This window comes from Myotis lucifugus, unplaced genomic scaffold (genome assembly GCF_000147115.1).
Source record: "Myotis lucifugus unplaced genomic scaffold, Myoluc2.0 scaffold_5, whole genome shotgun sequence".
Lineage (NCBI taxonomy): Eukaryota > Metazoa > Chordata > Mammalia > Chiroptera > Vespertilionidae > Myotis > Myotis lucifugus.
The window spans coordinates 19,773,913-19,797,423 of NW_005871053.1; the positions used below are offsets into that span (position 1 = coordinate 19,773,913).

The following is a 23,511-nucleotide window of genomic DNA, read 5'->3' on the forward strand; positions in this document are numbered from 1 at the left end:
GGCTACAAGCGGCAGCAGAGAGCTACAGGATGGGGCAGGGCAGCAAGCAAGCGGGAGGCGGAGAGCTGCAGGAGAGGGCAGGGCAACAAGCTATGAGGGGGGTGGAGGGGAGCTACAGGAGGGCGGCAGTGACCTACTGGTGCACAGATTCGTGCACAGGGCTACTAGTTTAAAATACAATAAAATAAAGATACATAGGCATCTTATAATTGTAGACCACCTGGCTCTATACAAATGTGCCAAATCATGGTATATTGGGGAAATTATAAGTTTATCAGTAAGGCCACAACTCAGGGTATGTGTCGGTTATGATAATGATTAACTGTGAATAGGAAAGCATAAACACACCAGCCCATAGATAGGCAATGCTGGGTGGGTTATGCCATTATATACCTGAAGTTCTTCTAATTTTATTATTATTTTTTAAATATTTTTTATTTTTTATTGATTTCAGAGAGGAAGGGAGAAGGAGAGAGAGATAGAAACATCAATAATGAGAGAGAATCATTGATCGGCTGCTTCCTGCACACCCCCACTGGGGATCGAGCCCACAACTCAGGCATGCCCTTGACTGGAATCGAACCCGCAACCCTTCAGTCCCCAGGCTGACACTCTATCCACTGAGTGAAACTGGCTAGGACAGAAGTTCTTCTAATTTTAAATTCTTTCTTTGAAGTGAGGGACTTCGATGCTCATATGTGTATGTCATGGCTGTATGAGGGCTGATCTACATACAGCACTGTTTTCTAGGAAGGAAGAAGGCAGGGGGTAGGGGCCACCTTACTTGGACCCATTTTATTTTATTTTATTTTAAAATCTTTATTGTTGCAAGTTTTACCAATGTCCCCCTTTTACCCCATTCACCCCTTCTAGCCTTCCCTGCCCCCCACCCCAGGCCTTCTCCATGGGTTATGCATATATGCATACCTGTGTCCATGGGTTATGCATATATGCATACAATCCCTTTTAAAAAGCTTTCCCAGAAATACCATCCAGAGTTTTCCACTTACATCTCTTTCATCAGAACTTTGCTTCAAGGAAGGCCAGGAAAAATAGTTTTTGGGTGAACATATTGCCATCCTGAATGAAATAGAAGTTATTAGTAAGGAAAAAGAGCGAATGGAGTGGTAATACCTGCTCTGGCTAAGTGGACAGAGGATCAGAGGCGCAGGAGGTCCCTGGGGAATAGCCTAAGGATATATCATGTATAACTTCATATGCCATGTTTAGGAATTTAGGCAGAATAATGTGTTAAGAGCAAGGACTTTTCCATTGCAAAGCCCTAAAATTGAGTCTTGGCTTGTTCATTTATTCGCTGTGTGAATTTGGGTAAATTACTCCTTTCTGAGCTTTGGTTGCCTCATCTATAACAGATATAATAACACCCACCTTGCAACATTATGGGGATAAATGAGATAACACCTGGCACATAGTTGGTGTCTAATAAATGGTAAACATTACTTTTATTTGTATGTCATCCAGGAGGAGGGATTTATATGATCACACGGCTTTGAAATTGACAGCCTTACCACCATGTAGTACACCAGTTTGCAATGGGGATGGGACTAGAGAAAAAGAAGACTTTTAGGGAAGGTACTTATATTTATCTGGGTGATAAATGATAAGGTCCCAGATTAAGGAGTTATTAGAGGTGGAGAAAGAAACAAGGCCCCAGAAATATTTAGGGAGTTGATTCTTATGGGATATAATGACTGAATTTGGGTAAGGCAATGTTGAGAGGGAGATTGAAGCCCTGACATGACTTGGGCAACTGAGTGTGGAGTGATGTAATGAGAAGTGTGGAATATGCATCCATTTTAATATCCACACTGTTGATGATGGATATTTGAGTTGTTTCTAACTTTCACCAATTATAAACAATGCTATGATTATTATTATACATAGATCCTAATGCATATAAGCATACTTTTCTGGAGATGTCTTCAACTTTACCAGTAGTACCAGTTTATATTTCCCACCGGCTATGTATTAGAATTTTGATGCCTATCATTCATGCTAACACTTGTCATTGTCAGACTTTTTGATTATTGTCATTGATGAATATGAAGTAGAGTTTCATTAAGGTGCCCTTTTATAAGTTTTTAGCCTTTTGAATCTCATCTCTTTACTAAAGTGATTATTTAGGGCATTGGTGCGACACGACATATTAATTTATCCATTTTTTCTTAATGAGATTTATGAGTTCTTTGTATATTTTGGATGCTGATCATTTTTTCAGTTATGCTTGGGAAGATATCTTATATCAGGTCATGGTGTGTCTTTTTTATTCTACATTGTCTTCTGATGAATAGAACTTCCAATTTTAATATAGTCAGATTTATCAATTTTTTAAATCCTTACCAGAGGATATTTTGTCCATTGATCTTAGAGAGAAGTGGAGAGGAGGGAGGAAGGGGGAATAGAGAGAGAGAAACGGATGTGAGAGAGACATTTCAATTGGTTGCCTCCTACACGTGCCTTGACCATGGCTGGGAATCAAACCTGCAACCAACTTATGTTCTCTTGACCAGGAATTGAACCTGTGACCCTTCAGTCCATGGGCTAACACTCTAACTACTGAACAAAATCAGCCAGGACCCAGATTTATCCATTTTTAAATTTATGGTTATGCTTTTTGCCTTGTTTAAGAAATCCTCCTTGACCTCCAAGGTAATGTGCATATTACTTTTAAGCTTTCACTTATCTCTCATTTAGTATTACTTTGAAAATTATATGGTTATGAGGTATCAGGCCAGTTGTGATAGAATTAATTATCCTCTTGTTTTGGGAACTATCACCAGTTGGAGTTGTTGGTTAGTGTATCAGTCAGATCAAGTAGAAATAACATAAAATAAGAAGAAAGTGATTTGCCGAAACCGGTTTGGCTCAGTGGATAGAGCATCGGCCTTCGGATTGAAGGGTCCCAGGTTCGATTCCGATCAAGGGCATGTACCTGGGTTGCGGGCACATCCCCAGTAGATGTGCAGGAGGCAGCTGATCGATGTTTCTCTCTCATCAATGTTTCTGACTATCTCTCTCCCTTCCTCTCTGTAAAAAATCAATAAAATATTTATTAAAAAAAAGAAGAAAGTGATTTAATACTGGGAATTAGATACTTATAAAATTACTAGAGGCCCGGTGCACAGATTCGTGCAATGGTGGGGTCCCTCAGCCTGGCCTGCGCCCTCTCGCAATCCAGGACCCCTCGGGGGATGTCAGACTGCTGGTTTCGGCCCGACTCCCGCGGGCCAGGCGGAAGGATCCCACCAGTGCATGAATCCATGTACCGAGCCTCTAGTATGCATATAAGATCTTTGGTTAATCTCTTCCCACCCTCCCCCCCCCCCCGCCCCCTTTTCCTCTGAGATTCATCAGTCTGTTCCATGTTTCCATGCCTGTGCGTTGAGCGTCTGCCCCCTGGTGGTCAGTGCGCGTATAGCTACCAGTTGAACGGTGGAATGGTCGCTTAGGCTTTTATATATATAGATTGAAGAGCTGGCTCCATGAATGATTCAGAGCATTACTGCTGAATTAACCTGCTTAAGGAAACTTCCTCTGCTTTAATCAGGATACCACTGTTCCAACTGATGGTTCCATGGCTCGTGCCACTTCAGTCCAGTGATGTAACTGGCTCCAGGGTTGTTCTGTGCTGCCTGTTAAATCTACAACAGCAAAAAGGATACTTCATGTGCTGCCAATCTGCCAGCTTAATTTAGTTTAGTTTTTAATTCTTTCCAAATCCATCTGATTGGCAGAATCTAAATTACATGCAGAATCCTGGCTGCAAGAAGGACTGGAACATGTAGTTTCTAACTGCCCAGCTTTTGCATCAGAAGGTACCCTAAAAGGAGGTTGGGACAAATGTTAAGTGAGCCAGTTATCTACCTATTTGAACTTATCTGATGATAGCCCCCAACTTACCTCCCCACCTGTGTATTGTAATAAATTTCTGATACGTATATATGAGCCAACAGTTCTTTTCTTCAGAAAAATAGTATTTCATTATTGCATCTAATAGCTTATGTATGCTTACTATAAATATCGTTTAATAACTGTTCTATGTATCAGTGTAAATTAAACCAAAGAGAATAAATGCTTAACTCAAAATAATAGAGCACTTAATTATCACAGATAATAGCAAATATCTACTGTTTCCTTTGAAAGATTATAAATGACTTTTCAAGGACTTCATTCATTCTATATAGTACCATTAATTTTTCTCCATTTACTGGATCACATCCATCAGCATAAAAGTGTTATGCCCAGATTTCAGGATCCCCAAGAGACCACACCAGGGAGCCAGCCGTGTCCAATGCAAAAGCAAAGAGTCTTTTATTCAAACCGGGCTTGGCTCCCCTACCCTCCTTACTGACGCAGCAGCAAGTGGCAGAGCGACCCAGCCCTGTTGGGAGAGGGTTTTTATAGGGGGTTGGAGTAAGGGGAGGAGAAAGGACTGTGGGCCTTGCCAATTGGCCAGGTGCAAGTCGGTGTCTTGTTACACAGGATGTGGTCATATCTATGGTGCGCACTTCCCTTGATTGTCATTGGTTAGTTTAAAGAAGTCCTGGGTGTGGCTAGCAGAGGCTTGGGCTTCCGGGAAGAAGCCTTGCCGAGCACATGGCTGCCCAAAAATGGAGGATCCAGGGTAAGATGGAGGGCGTAGCCCTTACCCTGGGGCAAGATGGAGGGCGTAGTCCTCGCCCTTTCAAAAAGTATGTTCTTAGTATCTGCCAACCTAAAAAACAATATATACCCAAAACCTCTTTTCACCTCAAATGCTTTTCTGGCTGTTGCCCTATTTCCTGCCTTGTTTTATAGCCAAACTTCTCAAAAGGTATAGCTGCATGTGTTTTCTCCTTTTTCTTGTCTTTCATGTATATTTCAACCCACACCAAAGTCACTCCTATCCTCATCTCACTCAACCTCTTGGCTGAATTGACACAGTTGACCACTCCCTCCTCCTTGAAAACCTTTTTTGAAAAAAGTTTATATTGAACTGGCATTATTTTTTCCCTAAATGTTTGGTAGACTTCACCAGTGAAGTCATCTGGGCTTGGAAGGTGTTTTTAAATTATTGTTATTGGAAGATAGTAAACCCAAGTTCATTTTTTAAAATAACAATATGAAACTATTCAGGTTATCTTTTTCTTCTTGAGTTAGCCGTGGTAGTTGATGTCTTTCAAGGAATTTATCCATCTTATCTGTAATTGAATTTATGGGCATGAAGTTGTTATAAATAGTATCTTCTTTGAATGTTTATAGGATTAGTAGTGATGTCTTCTCTTTCATTGTTGATAGTAGTAACTTGTGTCTTTTCTCTTTTTTCCTTTGTGACTAGAGATTTATCAATTTTATTGACCTTTTTGGCAAAATAGCTTTGGGTTTCATTGCATTTTCACAGTTTTCTGTTTCATAGATATTAGCCCTTTATTATTTCCTTTTGTTTTTCTGTGAGTGTGATTTCCTCTTCTTTTTTCCCAATTTAAGGGAAAGCTTAAATCGTTTATTTAAGGCCTTTCTCCTTTTCTCATATATCCCTTTAATGTATACATTTAAGTACTGTTATGTCTGTATCCCACAATTTTTGATGTTTTCATTTCATTATCATTATAGTCAAAATGTTTTTTATTTTCCTTTGTGAATTTTTTGACTGATGGGTTGTGTAGAAGTCAGTAATTTAGCATTTAAATTTTTATTGATGTCCATTTTAGTTACATTGTGGTAAAAAACATACTGATGATAATCTGTGCTCTGTGTTTTGTCTCCTCACTGCTGCTCTTTTAGTCTGGCCTTCTGTGGGTCTCCTTTGTGCCTGTGACAATTGTTGGGACAGCCAAGAACTTAGGCAGAGATGAATCTCCTTCTCCCTGTGGTTTCCTTGCTTCTAAGATTACCCTCTAATTTCCAGCTGCCCTGCCAGCTTTGGACTCTGCCCTGGACACTTCAGGCTTTCTGTTGTCTAAGCCAATCATGACGAAGGAATTCATTCATTTAAGAAACACATTAAACTCAATAGATCTGCTGTGTGTAGCCCTGTCTTTCAAGAGCAGATTCTCTGTGTTCTCTGCTGGCTCTTTGCCATGCCCCTGGGGACCTGCCTCATTCATGCACAGTGTACTTATAGCTAGCTATTTGGGTGGTTGAAGCTCTGAATTTGGGTCTCATTCTTTTTGTGACTGCCAGGATTTCCCTTTTAAATTTTCTGGGGCTTTTTTTTCAGTCCTGGATTCTGACCACTGACACCTTTAGTGGATAAGGCTGCTCCTTTTCTTCCACTGTTTTTTTGTGGTCATAGCTATGAGGTTTAGGCAGCATTATCAGATCAAAACACCACAAAGTCATACTTTTTACCCCTTCTCATTACCATTTTTCCAGATTAAACTTTCCTCTGGCTTTTCTCTATTTTTGGATGTCTTCCCATATCTTTAGTTTTCTTGTTGTTTTAAATTCAGACTTTATCATTATCCTCTGTGGGTGATTCAAGCGACCAACTTCCCTACTACTCCACCATTATCTGAAGTTGTCTCCCCCCACCCCCCCAAAACAAACAAACACCAAAAACAAATACAAAAAAAGCAAATAACTTTCTTTTAAAAAATTTTCATCTAGGAGTCCATGGGCAGCATGTGATCCAATCTGCCCAGTCTAAACATCACATCTCCCAGACAATAGTGATTGGTTAAGGAATGGGCACATGATGCAAACCAGACTAATGAAAGACTAAGAGATGCCATTCTGGAATTTTTACTCCCACAAACCTGGGAGAAGGCCTATCTGAGGATGTAGAGCCCAGAGAAGAAAGAGAAACTTGGTTCTGGCAAACTTTCAGTCAGTCTTTTCCAAAAGCTTTTGCATTATGTAAGCCAGTACATTCATCTTTTTATTAATTTTGAATTTGGTGTTTTGTACTTTTCAACCTAACTAATACACCCCCGTGATCTAATCACTGCCTACTTCAAATTTATGTGGAACTGTTCTCACTTTGTTCTGTTACCTTTTAGTCTCCCTGACCTTTAGCTTCTTTAGATACATTCTTTCCCAACTAAGGATCTCAAACATGCTCTCCCTCTGCAAGTCCTTCCTAAGCCGATTCTTTCTTATGCTCAGTTTCAGACATTAATTAGAGAAGTCTCTAATATTATCTGTTTTTGTACCTAGTAATTTCACTCATTGTACTCTTCATAATTTATAATTATACAGTTGGTGGTGTTTTGTTTATTTGTCTATTCATCTACATTTAAAGAGCAAGGACCATATGTATTCCCTTTTATCATTATGTCTTCAATAAATGCCTGGCACAAAAATAAATGCCCAGGAAACAATTGTTGAAGAAAGAAAAGAAAGGAGAGATGAATTTGCAGGTCTAAGACTTGAAAATTAGATGATAAATGAACTCTAGTAAGTTTTCTAGGCCATTATATAGCTTTGCTCTGGTGATAACAAATGACAACTTCCTGTTTGGATCGAAGGCCTTTGGAATCAGTCCCAGGGATATGCCTCCTCTGCTCTTAATGAGTAGTGAATTGATTCATTCATCAGATATTTATTGAATGTTTATTATGTATGAGACACTTCTTTAGGTATTTGGGATCTATTACTTAGTCCTGTATATGACAGTACCAGTTTATAATATTGAAATATTAACTTGTTTTATACATTGTTGTATAAAAAGTAGTCATACTATTTAAATTATGGTCAAATTATGAGGTTCATGTAGTCAAGGATTATTTCTTTATCACTGGTCTTGAAGGTAGTGATATTTGAGTAACCTTTTTTCCCAGTAGCATGCCCTGTTTTGTTTTAACTCAACTTCAATGCTAAGGCATTCTGGAACTCTGATAACACATAAGTATCAAATTCGCAGATTTTCTGTATAGGCTTTGATGAACAAAAACAAAGATTGGCTGACTTAGAAAAGATACCCAAGTCTGTGTCCTTTCCTTGTCCTCCCCTCTGACAGTTCCTCTATGGGCCTTTATCATAAAGATACTTTGAGGATCTTCCCTGGGAGATCTGCTTAGTGCTTTGTTATAGTGGAACCTTGACTCCCAGTCACAATTTTTTATCTTACAGGATGATATGAGACATACTTGTGACTTGATACAATTTATTTAAATCTTACTACTTCGATAAAAAATATAATGTTATTTCAGTGCAGTGTTATTTCAGGGCATATCGTTGCCTTCTGATGACTTCCTCTTGGTTTTCAAGGAATAAAAAAGCAAAGAGAAGAGATATCTTTAATAGCTAAATGTTAAAAAAGTAATTACTTTTAACAAATTGACTTCAAACATATTGTGTTAAAACTACTTATATTCAACTGCAGAGCCAGGTCTGATATAAACAGGAGATAGTAAGAAACCCATGTTCTTATTTTAACACAGAATACAGTACCTTTCACACGGTAAATTCTTAAAATAGCCTGGAGTGTGGCATTTGGTATTGTTTTCTTAGTATCAAGCCAGGGAAAGTTAATTATTTCCTGGAAGTAAAAGGAAGATTTCCAAGTATTAACAGATTTTCTGCCAACTCCCTGCAAAGTATGAAAAAGAGGTCGTGTATTTGATTGTATAACAACCCAAACTGGGATTATGACACTTACTACTAGATTCTCTTTAGGGTAAAAGTGGAGATTGAAAGTCACACTTATTATTGAATATGATATTTATATCAAAAAGTTGATAGATGCCCTTGGGTGCATTTAGAAATAATCTTAAGAAGTTTATTCATTAAATCTTTATGTTGTATTCTACATTGCTTTATCAGGCTAGAATATAATCCCCTTTTTGATATCAAAGAGGTATTAAATAGAGAACATGGCTTCATTTCTGGCACATGGAAACTAAAATCTCTTTGCCTAGTTGTATAATTTGAGTAAGGACTTGGTGACAGATTCTGGACTTATTTCTTTGGTTTTGAACCTTATATTAATAAGATGTTTTTATTTTCCTTACGAGTGAAAACATTTTAATACTACATTAATGTACATTTATTAATAGAAAGTTCACTCACTTCTGCAGGTCAAAACACAATAACGAGTGAAAATTATTTGCTGAAAGCATCATTTCTCAAATTCAAAGTAAATACGATTATACCATTTATTTTAATTACATTTACCAGAGTACTTTCATGTAGAAACATCTTATTCTGTAGGGTTTGATGAATAGAAATGCAAAAGAAAATGTAAGATAAAAATATAATAAATAAGAAAGTATAAAATTTTATCTAATTTATGAATGCTGAAATCAGATCTCATCTGTTTTTATAGTCCAACTTTAAGTGTGTTCTTTTCCCTCCCAGGACATTTATTCAGAGCAGCTGGGGATCAACCGTTTAACCTGTCCACAGTGTCGAGTGCCTTCCCAATGGTCAGCCACCCAGTCTTTGGTCTACATTCAGCCAGCTCAGGGCATTCAGAATTTGGTGGTTTGGGGACACTTGGTACACCCACAGCCTTAGCCGCACATCCCCAACTAGCATCTTTTCCAGGTAAACATCTGTTACAAACAGTGTTCAAGGAAAGAAGGAAAGCTTGAAAATGTTCAAGCAGTAATTTATTAAATTGAACAAAAAGAAATAGTCTAATGCCTGGTATATTAAAACTCTTGTGCAAGAATTTGCTCAATCCTATTTATCATGGGCAAAGAAAAACAAACCAACACCACACTATGTGTGCTAGGTGGCAATGCAGTTAGATACTTAAGTGTTTGGCTAGGGAAATCGGCATCTGCATCAAAAGTGAATAATTAAGCTAAGTTTTCTTCGTGTTTTTGATAATTTTTTTTCTCAGCTTTGATGTGAAAAATAGCTTATACTGGAAAACTAAAGTCTAGTGCTTATAATAAACATCTCAGAAATGTTATTTTGAGTTCTCACTTCTCTGCACTTTGTCAGGAAGATGAGCTTGGCTCTTGAATTTCTATATATTCTTTTATAATCAATCAAAACAACTCTAGATCTGCACCACATATGTGGCAGCAAGACCAGAATTATCCCAAATTCTATAGATTATGAGAATTCAGTAAGACACCAAATAAAGTTTAACTTACACAAACATGCTATAATTTGTCTTGTTATATTATTTTGAAAACTAAACTTTAAGTGTTTCCAGTGATTAATTTTACTTTAATAAATTTTAGTTAGGGTTGTTTAAAAATCAGCATAAATGTAGACACAAATCAACCTGAATTTAAATTTGGCTTTGCTGTGTTTTAGCTGTGTGACTTTGAACAAGTAATCTAACCTCTCAGCCATAGTTTCCTCATCCTAGACATGAGGTTATCATCATCATAATAGTACCTATGAAGATGAGAGCAGATAAGCCATGTTAGTGCTGAGTGAAGCATTTGGCACACATAATCCGTACATAATTAGTAATTATCATTAGTACTTTCTCTTGCCCACTTTAATGGGTAATAAATTGTGAAGTGCTTCTATATATATGATGGAAAGATGGTTATATATTTCAAGTACTGTCTTTTGAATCATATTATTCCTTTCATTCAGTTGTCTGGAAGAAGGAATTGTGGGGAGAGGTAGTGTGAGTAGAAAGTTAAAATAAAGTCTTAAACTAAGTCTTAACATTTGTTTAAAAAACACTAATAGAAATTTAATTCAGTCAGTTTCTAGAATGGTTGTTTAGCAAGATAAGCATTCAACAGATATTTTCTGAAACATAGGATTGCTGAATAAAAATAAAAATAGGTGATATTAATATAGATAATTACTGATACCTTAAATTTGTTTGTTTCATGGTTTATTGGAGTATTGCTTTTGAGCATTTCTAAACGAACAATGTAATTACTCTATTATTAAAATCCAATACCTTCTGCACTGGAATGATGGTTAACAAGTCTAAAGAACTACTTCTCTGGACTTCAACAATGCTAATACTTCCCACTGTACAGAAAAAAACTGATTCCCCTAACCTACATAAACTTTTCATTAATTTAGTATGTTATGTGCACTAAGCCAAACAGTTTGAAATACACTACCGTAGTATATATTAATGTTGTTTATAGTTTTCAGGAGATGGATTAACAGATAGTTATCAGACACAGTCTTTAGTGATAAAAGTATGACTGTAGAAGAATACTATTTTGTCAAACGAACAGAGACTATGCCTATTTATAGAAGACATGTTTAAGTTGCAGGTTTGCTATAATAACAAATTTAAATTCTGTATTGTTGGCTTTATTCAAAAGGGTAATCAAAATGCCAAATTTTTTAAATGACCTGATAAATGAAGACACACAGGGAAGGAATTACTAGGAATTTTAAATGAGTAAGAATTTATTTTTAAATTTTTATGGACATGTAGATTATTCTGCATTTCAAATGATTAAATCAACAGGTGCAATATTTAATGGACATTAGTATAATAAAATTGTTTTTATTTAATATTGAAATTGTATTTCATGGTGATTTCTTTAAAAATATACAATTTTGGTTATTACATTTTTATATTATATTGCCATGAATTTTGTGAAGTACCTGGCTCTCAAGTATGAAAGATTTTAAAATTCTACTATATCTTCTAGGTTCTAATTGAGATTTAGCATAGTCTCTGAAATACTGGAATCCTTCAGTTGAATATGATTAATGAATGTTGCTCTATGCTGTTACCTCCTTTGAATACATTTAGAAATCATGTGCTGGTTTATGTAATCCTTATTTTGTACATAGCACGTTACAAACAAGCTAGTTTGTGAGTGACTAAATTTTTTTATTTTCTTCAATTTGAAAGATAAATAGCTGTTACTTAATAAAAATTGTTACTTTCTATGAAATATTAGACATTTGTACAGTTTGTAATCAGCAGCCCTACAATTTTTATCTTTTTATTCGATTGACCTTGTTTTTTTTTACTTGCGATATCAGCTTATTTATTACACACATTTTCCAGTTGTCTTTTTTTCTAGTCCCTATTGTGTACAAATGACATTCTAAAGTACATTTTTGTGTTTTTCCTCAGTTTATGTCTAAAATATTCGAATCTTACTACACTTTTAATGCCTTACCAATTTTCTGGTTGTTTACAAAGTCTATACATTCAACTGTAATGTTTTCATTATAGACTCTATATTAAATAATATAAATATCTTTGGAAAACCTCAATCCCTTTTTGTCAGCTATGTGGAACCTAGTTTTCAAATAACAATAGATTCCAACTGTGCTGATATAAGCCGAAAATACACAGTTTTTCTTCCTATCTAAATACACTTCTTTCATCTAAACAGTGGATAAATGATTAATGCTTTTGTGTAGTTATTCTTGGTTGAGTTCCCATCATTCAGGCACTGCTGAATATACATTGGTGTCATTTCACCAGCAGCGCCTTCCCGCAGTGCAGAAGAATAGCTTTTGCAGTTTTTTGCTTATACTGTTTTTTTAGATCTTTCAGAATGGTAGCCACCATGAACATGTCACTTAAAAAAAACAACACAAAAAAAGCAGGTTTGCCATTAGATAATGAAGGTGCACATCACTTTACATCCTATTTTTAATGGAGAGTGATATTCCTAGAAAAGCTTTAAAGACCATATAATATAGCATACTGACAATATGGAAAATTTCCCATGCTGTATTGTTGAGGTTTTTCCCTCTGATTTCCTTATGGATGTTATAATCGATGAAAAACACTTACATATATCTTGAAAGATTAGCCTCAAAGGTTATAACTAATTTGGTAATCTAGCAGATTAGTCAGTTGGAAAAGATCATTTCTGAGATTTTAGAAGGGGCAATACAAGACTTTCCTTTAGATTATTTTCAAACCTTTTCTTAATCTTTACCCTTCCTTGAAAAAATGTATTCTATAAAATTTGGCTTCTCTATGTTTTTAGAAGTTTTAACTGAGAGCCACAATTTGAACATTTAAATTACATTTTTGATGACTTTCTACATTCAGTCATTTTGCAGTGATAAAACAATCATTATTATTTGTAACTTATAAGAGGAAGTATGGCCAAAGTGTATGATTTTTTTCATTAACTTTAAGGAGAAACTTTATAAATATTTTCTATTTTAATATGACTTACTTGTTTTGAGATCTTCTTTGAGCTCTTTTTATTCTTAGCTTCCCCTCCCCGCCCGAAAAAGAAAAAGAAAAGAAAGAATAAGGCTTACTGATTTTACTGTCTTTATGTTTCTGTTTGAGTATAAAACTTTTTCTTTCATAAATGCATGTGAAGTATACTGGATAACAGTATTCTTTGTATTACTATTTAAACAACCTGATTTATCAGAGCCATATCTATGATATATATAATTTGAGGAAATTTTTAACACTAATCTAAAATCCTAAGGTATTAAAATAGGTTGGTATAGTGTTAAATATTTTTTTTCTTTTATTATGGTAAAAGTCACCAGAGTCAAATAAATCTTTAATATTCCACGTTTTCCATTTTATTTTTAAAATCTTTGTTCTTTATAAAGTTGAACTCAAGGAGGCTGCTGTTCAAAGATTCCTGGATACTATCTTTTTGTTTTTTTCTTAATATATTTTTATTGATTTCAGAGAGGAAGGAAGAGGGAGAGAGAGAAACATCAATGATGAGAGAGAATCATTGATCAGCTGCCTCCTGCACATTCCATACTGGGGATTGAGCCCGCAACCCGGGCATGTGCCCCGATCAGGAATTGACCAATGACTTCCTGGTTCACAGGTCAATGCTCAACCACTGGATACTATCTTAATGAGAAGAATATTGAATGTATAACTTCTAAATAGCAATCTTACAATTAGAAAGATACAGCAATTCTATTCCAAATTAAAACGTAACCATTTTTTTCAGGAATAAAAGATAAAAAGCATTGTTACATTAACTAGAAAGTTAATCCAAATATTTTTGCTTGTCTGTTTGGTGTTTGGTTTTGAGGTGCAGAATGGTGGCGAACAGCAGATGTTCATACTCGTACAGGGGCAGCCTTCTTTCCACCATTACTGGGAATTCCACCACTGTTTGCTCCTCCAGCCCAGAATCATGATTCTTCTTCATTCCATTCAAGGACTACAGGAAAAAGTAATCGAAATGGTCCTGAAAAAGGTATTAACTTAAATGAAGTATTTAAAATCCTCTGCTTCAATAGGTATTATCGGTAGAGTTCAAGTTTAATAACATTTATAAAGTATTGTGCTGGACACTTTCATTGCATTGCTTAATCCTTATAATAACTCTTTGGGATTGGAAATATCCTCATTTTGCTACCAACGTTAAATATCATTTAGTGGGTTTTTTGCAACCAAGGTTAAATAAATTATTTAAGGAAATGTTGCTTACAGATTCACTTAGCATCACAGGATTTGAATCCAGGTCTTCTAACTCCAAACTCTGCTGCTTTTGCCTCTGTATCTCACTAGCTTTTTTATGTAACCCACGTAATATTTACTTCTTCTGTAATTAAGCTTTAAGTTGATTAAAACTAATATCCTAGTATTCTTCTTCTTTAATGATTATTAACATTTATGTTGTTCATGATTGTTAGACTATCATTTGCAAATTATAGTAACAATTTAGATGGTTTATTATTATCTTTCTTTTTGCTTGAGGTAGTATTTGGGCGAGTTTGCTTTGAAAGGATGAGTGTTTGCATTTAATTATATTTCTTGATGTTTTAAAAAATTGAAGTGTAAATCACATAAATGTAAAATTAACCATTTTAAAGTGAATAATTCAGTGGCACTTAATACATTCACATCATTGTGTAAGCATCACCTCCATGTAGTTTTTTTTTTATATATATATTTTATTGACTTTTTACAGAGAGGAAAGGAGAGATAGTTAGAAACATTGATCAGCTGCCTCCTGCACATCTCCTACTGGGGATGTGCCTGCAACCCAGGTACATGCCCTTGACCGGAACCGAACCTGGGACCTTTGAGTCCGCAGGCCGACGCTCTATCCACTGAGCCAAACCGGTTTTGGCACCTCCATGTAGTTTCAAAACATTTTCATCATCCCAAAAGGATTTATGTGTTGTGAATATCTCATAGATCTTATCGTACAATTTGTGACGCTTTCACTTTGCATTATGTTTTCGAGAATCATCACATTAGAGCATATAGCATTACTTCATTCTTTTATGTGGTCAAATGAATTCTATTATATAAACATTTTTATTTATTTTTTCAAGGTGTAAATGGGTCAATAAATGGAAACAGTACTTCATCTGTGTCTGGTATCAACACATCTGTACTATCCACTACTGCTTCCAGTTCGTTGGACAAACTAAAAGTATAAGCTCAGGTGGAGGAAATCGAAAATGTAATCAGGATCAAAACAAAAACCAGCCTTTGGATGCTAGAGCTGACAAAATCAAGGACAAAGTAAGTTATTCTTTGAAGGACAAATTTATAACAAATCTATATGTAGCATTCCAGAAGTCAAACCACCTGTGTCTATGGAATAATTTATTATGAGTTACCAAGTTCTATTTTTGTGGATGTTTATTTTTATGGTGTGGTACTAATATCATGTATTTTAAAAATTAAAACTGTCAGCACCAGTAAATAATAAAAATAATAATAATAGATTTATTGAGAACATACCAGCTCTGCACGAATTGCTTTGCATGTAATATCTATTTCAATCCTCCCCATACCTCTAATGAGGTAGGTACTATTATTAAAATGGGGAAACACAGCCCTAAAATAGTGCATCAGTTAGTGGTCAGGATTTGAAGTCTGGCAGGTTGACTCCAGAGCCCATGCTTTAGGAAATCAAAAGCAAGCAAGAAAAGCTTTTTTAATGGAAATTTTCACATATACAGAGTAGATAGAATAGCATAATAATCTTATGTACCCATTATCCAGGCTCAGTAATTATCACCTTGAGGCCAACTTTATTTTGCTATGTCCCCAACTGTACAAATAATCAATTTAATGCCTCTCAGTTCTAAATTCATCCTCCTCTTAAAATATGTGTGTATGTATGTGTGTGTGTGTGTATTGATTTGATTGATTTTATATAGGTAAGGAGAGAGAGATAGAAACATCAATGATGAGAGAGAATCATTGATCGAGTTTCTCCTACACGCCCCCTACTGGGGATCAAGCCGCAACCTGGGCACGTGCTCTGACCGGAAATCGAACCGTGACTAACTGGTTCATAGGTCAAAGCTCAACCACAGATCCACACCGACTAGGCTGCTTTCTGTTGTTTTGACAGTTGGCACAATGTTATATCATGTTAGAAGGGGGTCCCAGAGAAACACTGGAATGGAAGGGTTTTCTGTTCCTGGTTCCAGTGTTTTCTTCTTGTTCTTATGCTATGGCTGCTGGTTGTATGTAGGATACTCAGCAGTGAACATCATATAGTGAGTTTCACTGGCATCCCAGCAGACAGCTCATTCCAGTAGACCCCCCATTGTAAGCCTGTGGTTTCATTTTCTGCAGTTCCATTTACTTTTAGTCACCCGCCATCTGAAAATATTAAATGGAAAACCATAGAAATAGACCATTCATAAGTTTTAATGGTCTGTTCTGAGTAGTATGATGAAATCTCGCACCGTCTCACTTCATCCTACCTGGGATGTGAATTACGCCTTTGCCCTGTGTATCCAGGCTGTATACGCTACCTACCTGTTAGTCACTGGGTGTCCATCTCGGTTATCAAATTGACCGCTATGGTATTGCAGTGCCTGTGCTCAAGTAATCTTTATGTTACTTAATAATGGTCCCAAAGTGCAAGAGTAGTGATACTGACAATTTGGGTATCCCAAAGAGAAGCTGTAAATTGCTTTCTTTAAGTGAAAAGGTGAACGGTCTTGACATTAGAAATAAATTTAAAAAAAGTATCCTGAGGTTGCTAAGATATACAGTAAAATGAATTTTTTATTAGTGAAATTGTGAAGCAGGAAAAAGAAATTTGTCTAGTTTTGCTCTTGTACTTTAACTGTAAAAGTTACGGCCATAGCGTGTGGTAAGTGCTTAGTTAAGATAGAAAAGACATTAAATTACTCGGTGAAAGACCTAAACAGAAAATGTGGTCCAATTGACAGCAATGTGTTGTACCAGATATTGAACCTATACAGAGACTTCAGCAAGGGATCCCCTGAAATGAGTGACACCAAGCCATATAGTGCAAGTAAGGGATGGTTACACAGATTCAAGAATAGGTTTGGACTGAAAAATATAAAATGATTGGAGAGAGAGAGAGAGAGAGAGAGAGAGAGCGAGAGCGAGCACATTTGCATATTATAATTGTTCTACTTTATTATTAGTTACTAGAGACCTAGTGCACAAATTCATGCGAGGGTGGGTCCTCGGGGTGGCCTATGGAGATCGGGCCCCAGCTCATGCCCCCAGCCTCACACCCCCACAGCCCTGCCTGGCACCCCTCCTTGGCCTGGCGCCGCCCCCTCACCTGCTCCACCATCCTGCCTGCAGAGTGATCTATCAGGGCCGAGCCCCAACCCCCCCCCAGTCCAGCTTCCTCAGTGCCTGAGAATGCCACTGGGTGGCTTTCCAACTCTTTTACTGGTGCCCCAGCTAGCGAGTTCCCAGCAATTTTTTGTGGCATTCACTTTCACCTGTGATACCTCAGTGAGCTCCTCTGCCATTCAATGGGCAACAGCCACATCTTCTTCAATAGAGTTTGAAGCTAAGTCTTAGGTAATGAGGGCTTGGAGGAGAGAGGCCCTCTTCCAAGTTTATCTTAGAGTACTCTACCATAGCTCTACAGGAAGTGGCAATTTCATTCCTTTTCTATCCCAGTATTCTTTTTTTTATTTATTTATTGATTTTAGATAGGGAGAGAAACATTGATTTGTTGTTCCATTTGTTTATGCATTGATTAGTTGCTTCTTGTATCTGCCCTTACCAGAGATCGAACCCCAACCTGAGTATATCAGGACAATGCTCTAACCAACTGAGCTACCCAGCCAGGGCCTATTCTAGTATTCTTTTTCCCCTCTTAGTAGCTAATCTTCTGTTACTAATTCTTTATGATAAAATTTTCCTGTTCAAGTTGCTAATGTGGTTCTGCCCCCTGACTAGACCTCATTTGTTATATAAAAGCATATGAGGCCGTAACAGGTTTGGCTCAGTGGATAGAGCATCGGCCTGCGGACTCAAGGGTCCCATTTTCAATTCTGGTCAAGGGCATGTACCTTGGTTGCCGGCACATACCCAGTAGGGAGCGTGCAGGAGGCAGCTGATCAATGTTTCTGTCTGTCTATCCCTCTCCCTTCCTCTCTGTAAAAAACCAATAAAATATATTTTTTTAAAAAGCTTATGAGGATTGTAGTGGGTGTGCAGATCAAATGTGGTAAATCCACTCCAATATTTTTGTCACTCTAAATAAGCCTTTAGATTTCCTCTTCCACATGATGCCGGGGAAGCTGTGACATTTCAACTTTATTAAATGAAGGTCACCACTAAGTCTTGGTTTCTTTCATTCAACCAAGTAAGCTGAGATAACTGCATGAACTAATACATTATGTCCAGAATTGTCAGTACGTGCACCCTTATCAGTGAATTTGGTCCCATTTGTAATGTCTTCTGGATTGAGAACTCTTGGTTTATTCTGAGTTAAATCCCAAGCATCAACTGCAAACATTCTGGGAACAGATAATCAATAGAGCAGTGTCTACTCATCTACATTTTATGAAAACCACTTTTAGGGACTGGGTTTCTGGGAAAAGAGCATCCAGAGTTTGTGATCCTGCACAGATCACTTCCTCTGCCATCTCAGCTGAAATATTAAGGGGCTGGGAAGCTTCTGGCACACCATAGCAAGAAGAACAAGATATGGATAGCCACTTACTACAAGTAGCACTCATCTGAACTTTAAATACGAAAAACATGCATCCTAGGCTCTAATTTTTAATCCTAAGGAACTACTTTATCAAATTTTCCTTGCCCTTCAAGACAGTACAAGCTCTTAGATATTTCAATTCCCTTTTCAACAGAAGATAAATGCTTTCCAGAAGACATTTGAGGGTCTCTGGGGAGGTCGTCTGCTAAAGTCAAGAAGCCTCATGGTACCCAATCACAAAAACTCAATAGGACTGTACTTGGGCTCCAAGACAAACATTCTGTTGCCCCTGAAACAAAAGTGATAAAAGACTCTTGCTTATTTCCTTCCAGGAACACAGGTTTCAAGATCACACTGTTATTTTTTTTTCCTCTTGTTTCCCTGCATTTATATTTTTATTTAAAAAATTTCTTTAATTACATTTATTGGGGTGACATTGGTTAATATGGTCATCCATGTTTCAGGAGTGAGTTTCTGTCTTACAAGATCTGTATATTGCACTGTGTGCCCACTACACAGAGTCAGATTTTCTCTTGTTACCATATATTAGGGCCCCCTTCATCCCTACCTCATCCTCTCTGGCAACCACCACACTGCTGTTTGTGTTCACAAGTTTCAGTTTTATATCTCAAATATGAGGGAAGTCATATGGTTCTTAGCTTTTTCTGACTGAATTATTTCACTTAGCATAATATTCTCAAGGTCCATCCATGTTGTTGCAAACTGTAGTATTTCATCCTTTCTTATGACTGAGTAGTATTCCATTGTGTGTATGTACCACATCTTCTTTTCCAGTCTTCTATTGCAGGACATTTTGGTTGTTCCCATTATCTTGCCACCATGAATAATTCTGCAATGAACATAGGGGTGCATATAACTTTGCGAATACATGTTTTCAAGTTTTACTTTTTAATTACGGTTATCGTATAATATTATAGTAGGTTCGGGTGTACACCCCAGTGATTAGAAATTATATAACTTACTAAGTGATTATCCTGATAAATTTCTTATTCATATGACACCATGCATAGTTATTAGAATGTCATTTACTATATTCCCTAAGCTGTACTTTACATCCCCATGACTGTCCTGTAAGAACCAATTTGTACTTCTTAATTCCTTCACTTTTTTCACCCATCCCTTCAAATCCCCTCCCATCAAAATGTTCTCTGTTTCTATGAGTCTGTTCTGTTTGTTTCTTTACTTGGGTTTTAGATTTAATTGTTGATAGGTATGTATTTATTGCCATTTTATTGGTCATATTTTTGATATTAAAAATTATTCTTGAAGAAGACCCTTTAATACAGCGGTTCTCAACCTGTGGGTCGTGACCCCTTTGGGGGTCAAACGACCCTTTCACAGGGGTCGCCTAAGACCATCGGAAAACACATATATAATTACACATTGTTTTTGTGATTAATCACTATGCTTTAATTATGTTCAATTTGTAATAATGAAAATACATCCTGCATATCAGATATTTACATTACAATTCATAACAGTAGCAAAATTACAGTTATGAAGTAACAACAAAAATAATTTTATGATTGGGGGTCACCACGACATGAGGAACTGTATTAAAGGGTCACGGCATTAGGAAGTTTGAGAACCACTGCTTTAATATTTCATGTAATACTGGTTTGGTGGTGATGAACTCCTTTAGCTTTTTCTTGTCTGGGAAGCTGTTAACTTTGATTCTAAATAATAGTTTTTCTGGGTTGTGTAGTAATCTTGGTTGTAGGTCTTTACTTTTCATTGCTTTTATTATTTCTTTCCATTTCCTTCTGTCCTGCAAATTTTCTGTTGAGAAATCAGCTGACAGTCTTATGGGAGCTCCTTTGTAGGTAACTTTTTTTCTTTTTTTAAAATTTGTTGTTTGTTTTTAACCTTTTGCATTTTAATTATATGTCTTGGTGTGGGCCTTTTGGGGTTCATTGTGTTTGGGACTTGCATGTCTGAGCTTCCTGGACTTGTATGTCTGTTTTCCTTCACCAGGTTGAAGAAGTTTTCTGTCACTATTTTTTCAAATAGTTTTTCAATTTCTTGCTCTTTCCATTCTTCTTCTGGCACCCCCAAGATGGAGATGTTGGTATGCTTGAAGTTTCTCAGAAGCTCCTTACACTATCCTCATTGTTTTGTATTCTTTTTTCATTTTGCTGTTACGATTGGGTGTTTTTTTGCTTCTTTATATTCCAAATCACTCTTTTGATTCTTGGCTTCATCTGTCTACTCTACTATTGATTCCCTGTTAATTATTTTTCATTTCAGTTAGTGTATACTTCATTTCTGATTGTTTCCTTTTTATGATTTCCATGTCCTTTTTTATGCTGTTGAAGTGTCTCCTATTTCATCTATTTTCCTGCTAAGTTCTTTGATCATCCTTATAACCAGTGTTATAAGTAGTGCATCTAGTAGATTGCTTGTCTCCATTTTGTTTAGTTCTTTTCTAGAGTTTTATTCTGTTGTTTCATTTGGGACATGTTTCTTTGTCTCCTCATTTTGGCAGCCTCTTTGTGTTTGTGTCTACGTATTAGGTAATTAGTCTCTAGGGGTCTGGTAGAGTGGCCTAAATGAGGCAGGTGTCCTGTAGGATCCAGTGACACAGCCTCTCCATTCATCTGAGCTGGGTACTCCAGGTGCATGTGCATATGTGCATACTCCTCCCCCAGTGTGGCCATTGTACACCTTCCTGTTGTGTACACCTTCCTGTTGTAGTTGAGTCTTGATTGCTGTTGGTACATCAGTGAGAGTGATTTACGCCCAGACTGATCTCCTGCAAAGACTGGCTGCTTCCACCGTGGAGGATCAGCTATGCCTGGGCCCACCCCACAGAGCAGGACTTACTTCAGTGGGGCCCTGGTGTCTGCTGAGTCTGTTGTGGAGGTGGTTGGGTGGTGCTTTGACATGGTCTGAAGCTATCCATTAGTTACCCTTACTCTTGGGCCTCTCAGGAGGTGAAGGCCAAGGTCATCTTCTGCCTCTATTCTGGGGCCACACAGCAAAAGCTACAAAATTATCTGTCAATGGCTGCTATTTGTGCTAGGCTTTGATGCACTCGAGAGAGGCCAGTCTGTGAACCAAGTATGGCTGTCACTAGTGCTGGGCTTGGAGCCACTTAGCAAGTGGTACAGGGCATGCTAAGGCCAGACGCTGCTTATTTGAGAGATTTTAGGAAAGTCTGAAGCATGAGCCAAGACAGGCCATTCCTGTGGAAAAGACACTGGAAAAACGTGGGTGGGACCAAAAGTTGGGTTGGGCATGGTCTGAGGGTATTGCAAGGTGGGGCGAAGAGGGACAGCCAGTTTAATGGAAACTCAAATATGGTGTCTGCCTGTAAGTCTATGTGTGTGTGTGTGTGTGTGGTGGGGGGTCTCATCAAAGGGAAAATGGCCTCTGCCAGCACTTCTGTCTGGCAGAAAGCTGCCCTCCAGCTCTCTCCCTGATGCCAGATAATTCATTTCTTCCCCGAATGTCCCTGGTGCCTTTAAAGCTGCTGCCTCAGTGCTGGAACTTAGAGGGAGTGAAGCCTGAGTAAGTTTGTGTGCAGGACCTTTAAGTTGAACTGCCTAGGGCTCCAGCAGCCCTCCATCTCACTTAGCCACACTTCCTGCTGATTTTTACACCAGAAGTTATGGGGACTTCTCTTCCTGGCATTGGAACCCTGGGGTGGAGGGCCTGGTGTGGGGCTGGGACCCCTTGCTCCTCAGTGGGGACCTCTGCAGCCGAGATACCCCTCCTGAGGGTATCACCAGGGTGGCCACACATGGGTGTGGGGCCAGCCTGTTCCCTCCTAGCAGTTTGATGTTGCTTCTTCTTTAAATCCCTAATTGTAGGACTTTTGTTTGGCTAGATTTCAGGAGATTCTGAATGACTGTCATTCTCTAGTTCAGTTGTAATTTTGATGTGGTTGTAGGAGAATTCGAGTACCACTTTTACCTACAACACCTTCTTGATCAGAACTTCTGTACCTGTTGCTCTTCAAGTGTTCTTTACTCTCCTCCTTTATCATTTCTTTCAAGGGCATTCCCAATAGAGTGAGCTCCCAGGGTCTATCTGTGCTGCTGCCAGCTTCTTTGAATGCCAGACAGTGACTGAAACACCATCCATTCCTTATTCTTATAGGAATAAGGAATCCCACACATCATGCCCTGAATACATTTTTATATATATTTCTACAAGTTGAAAGTCCATATTTTTAAAACTTACACTATCCTACCTCTTAGAAATAGTGCTAAAATCTAGTAAAATCTAAAATCTTCAGTATCTTAACAACGTACAAGGCATTGAACAAGACTTTGGAGGCATGGATATGAAACAGATCCTTTCCTTAGTTCTAATAAGGACTCTACATTGACATCCCTAAACAAAATCAGTGTTGTTAAAGTAAAAAGTGTTTCCAGTAACTAAAAACTTACAGAGGCACCTCTCTAATGATAAAAAGGGATCGATTCTGAGATAGCATAGTGGTGTTCATAGACATCTACATAGAAATAACACTAGAAAGACATGGGTTATCAAATGGGGGAAACTAGAACTTAAGATTTCAGAAGAAAGGCACCTTTGGATCAAACGTGGTCTGGCATGAATTGTAGTAGTAGGTTGTTGAAGTAAAATGGACATGAAGGGCATTGTCGCTAAAGAAGAAGATCCTATAGTTTTTACCCAGTAATTTTCAATTTTAAGAAGCTTTAAAAAATTTCTTCCCTAGCCCTCTGCTTATGTAGTTTGAAAAGATATTCTTCAGTTAGTTTTG

General features: G+C 37.4%; 1 protein-coding gene across 1 annotated transcript in view; it reads left to right on the forward strand.

Annotated features, from left to right (window-relative positions):
* BAZ2B (bromodomain adjacent to zinc finger domain 2B) overlaps nt 1-23,511 on the forward strand; it is a 258,012-nt gene that overhangs the window by 139,757 nt on the left and 94,744 nt on the right. The window contains 3 exon segments of the mRNA XM_023745704.1: nt 13,881-14,048; nt 15,136-15,219; nt 15,222-15,328. Coding sequence (XP_023601472.1) covers nt 13,881-14,048; nt 15,136-15,219; nt 15,222-15,328 — 359 coding nt within the window.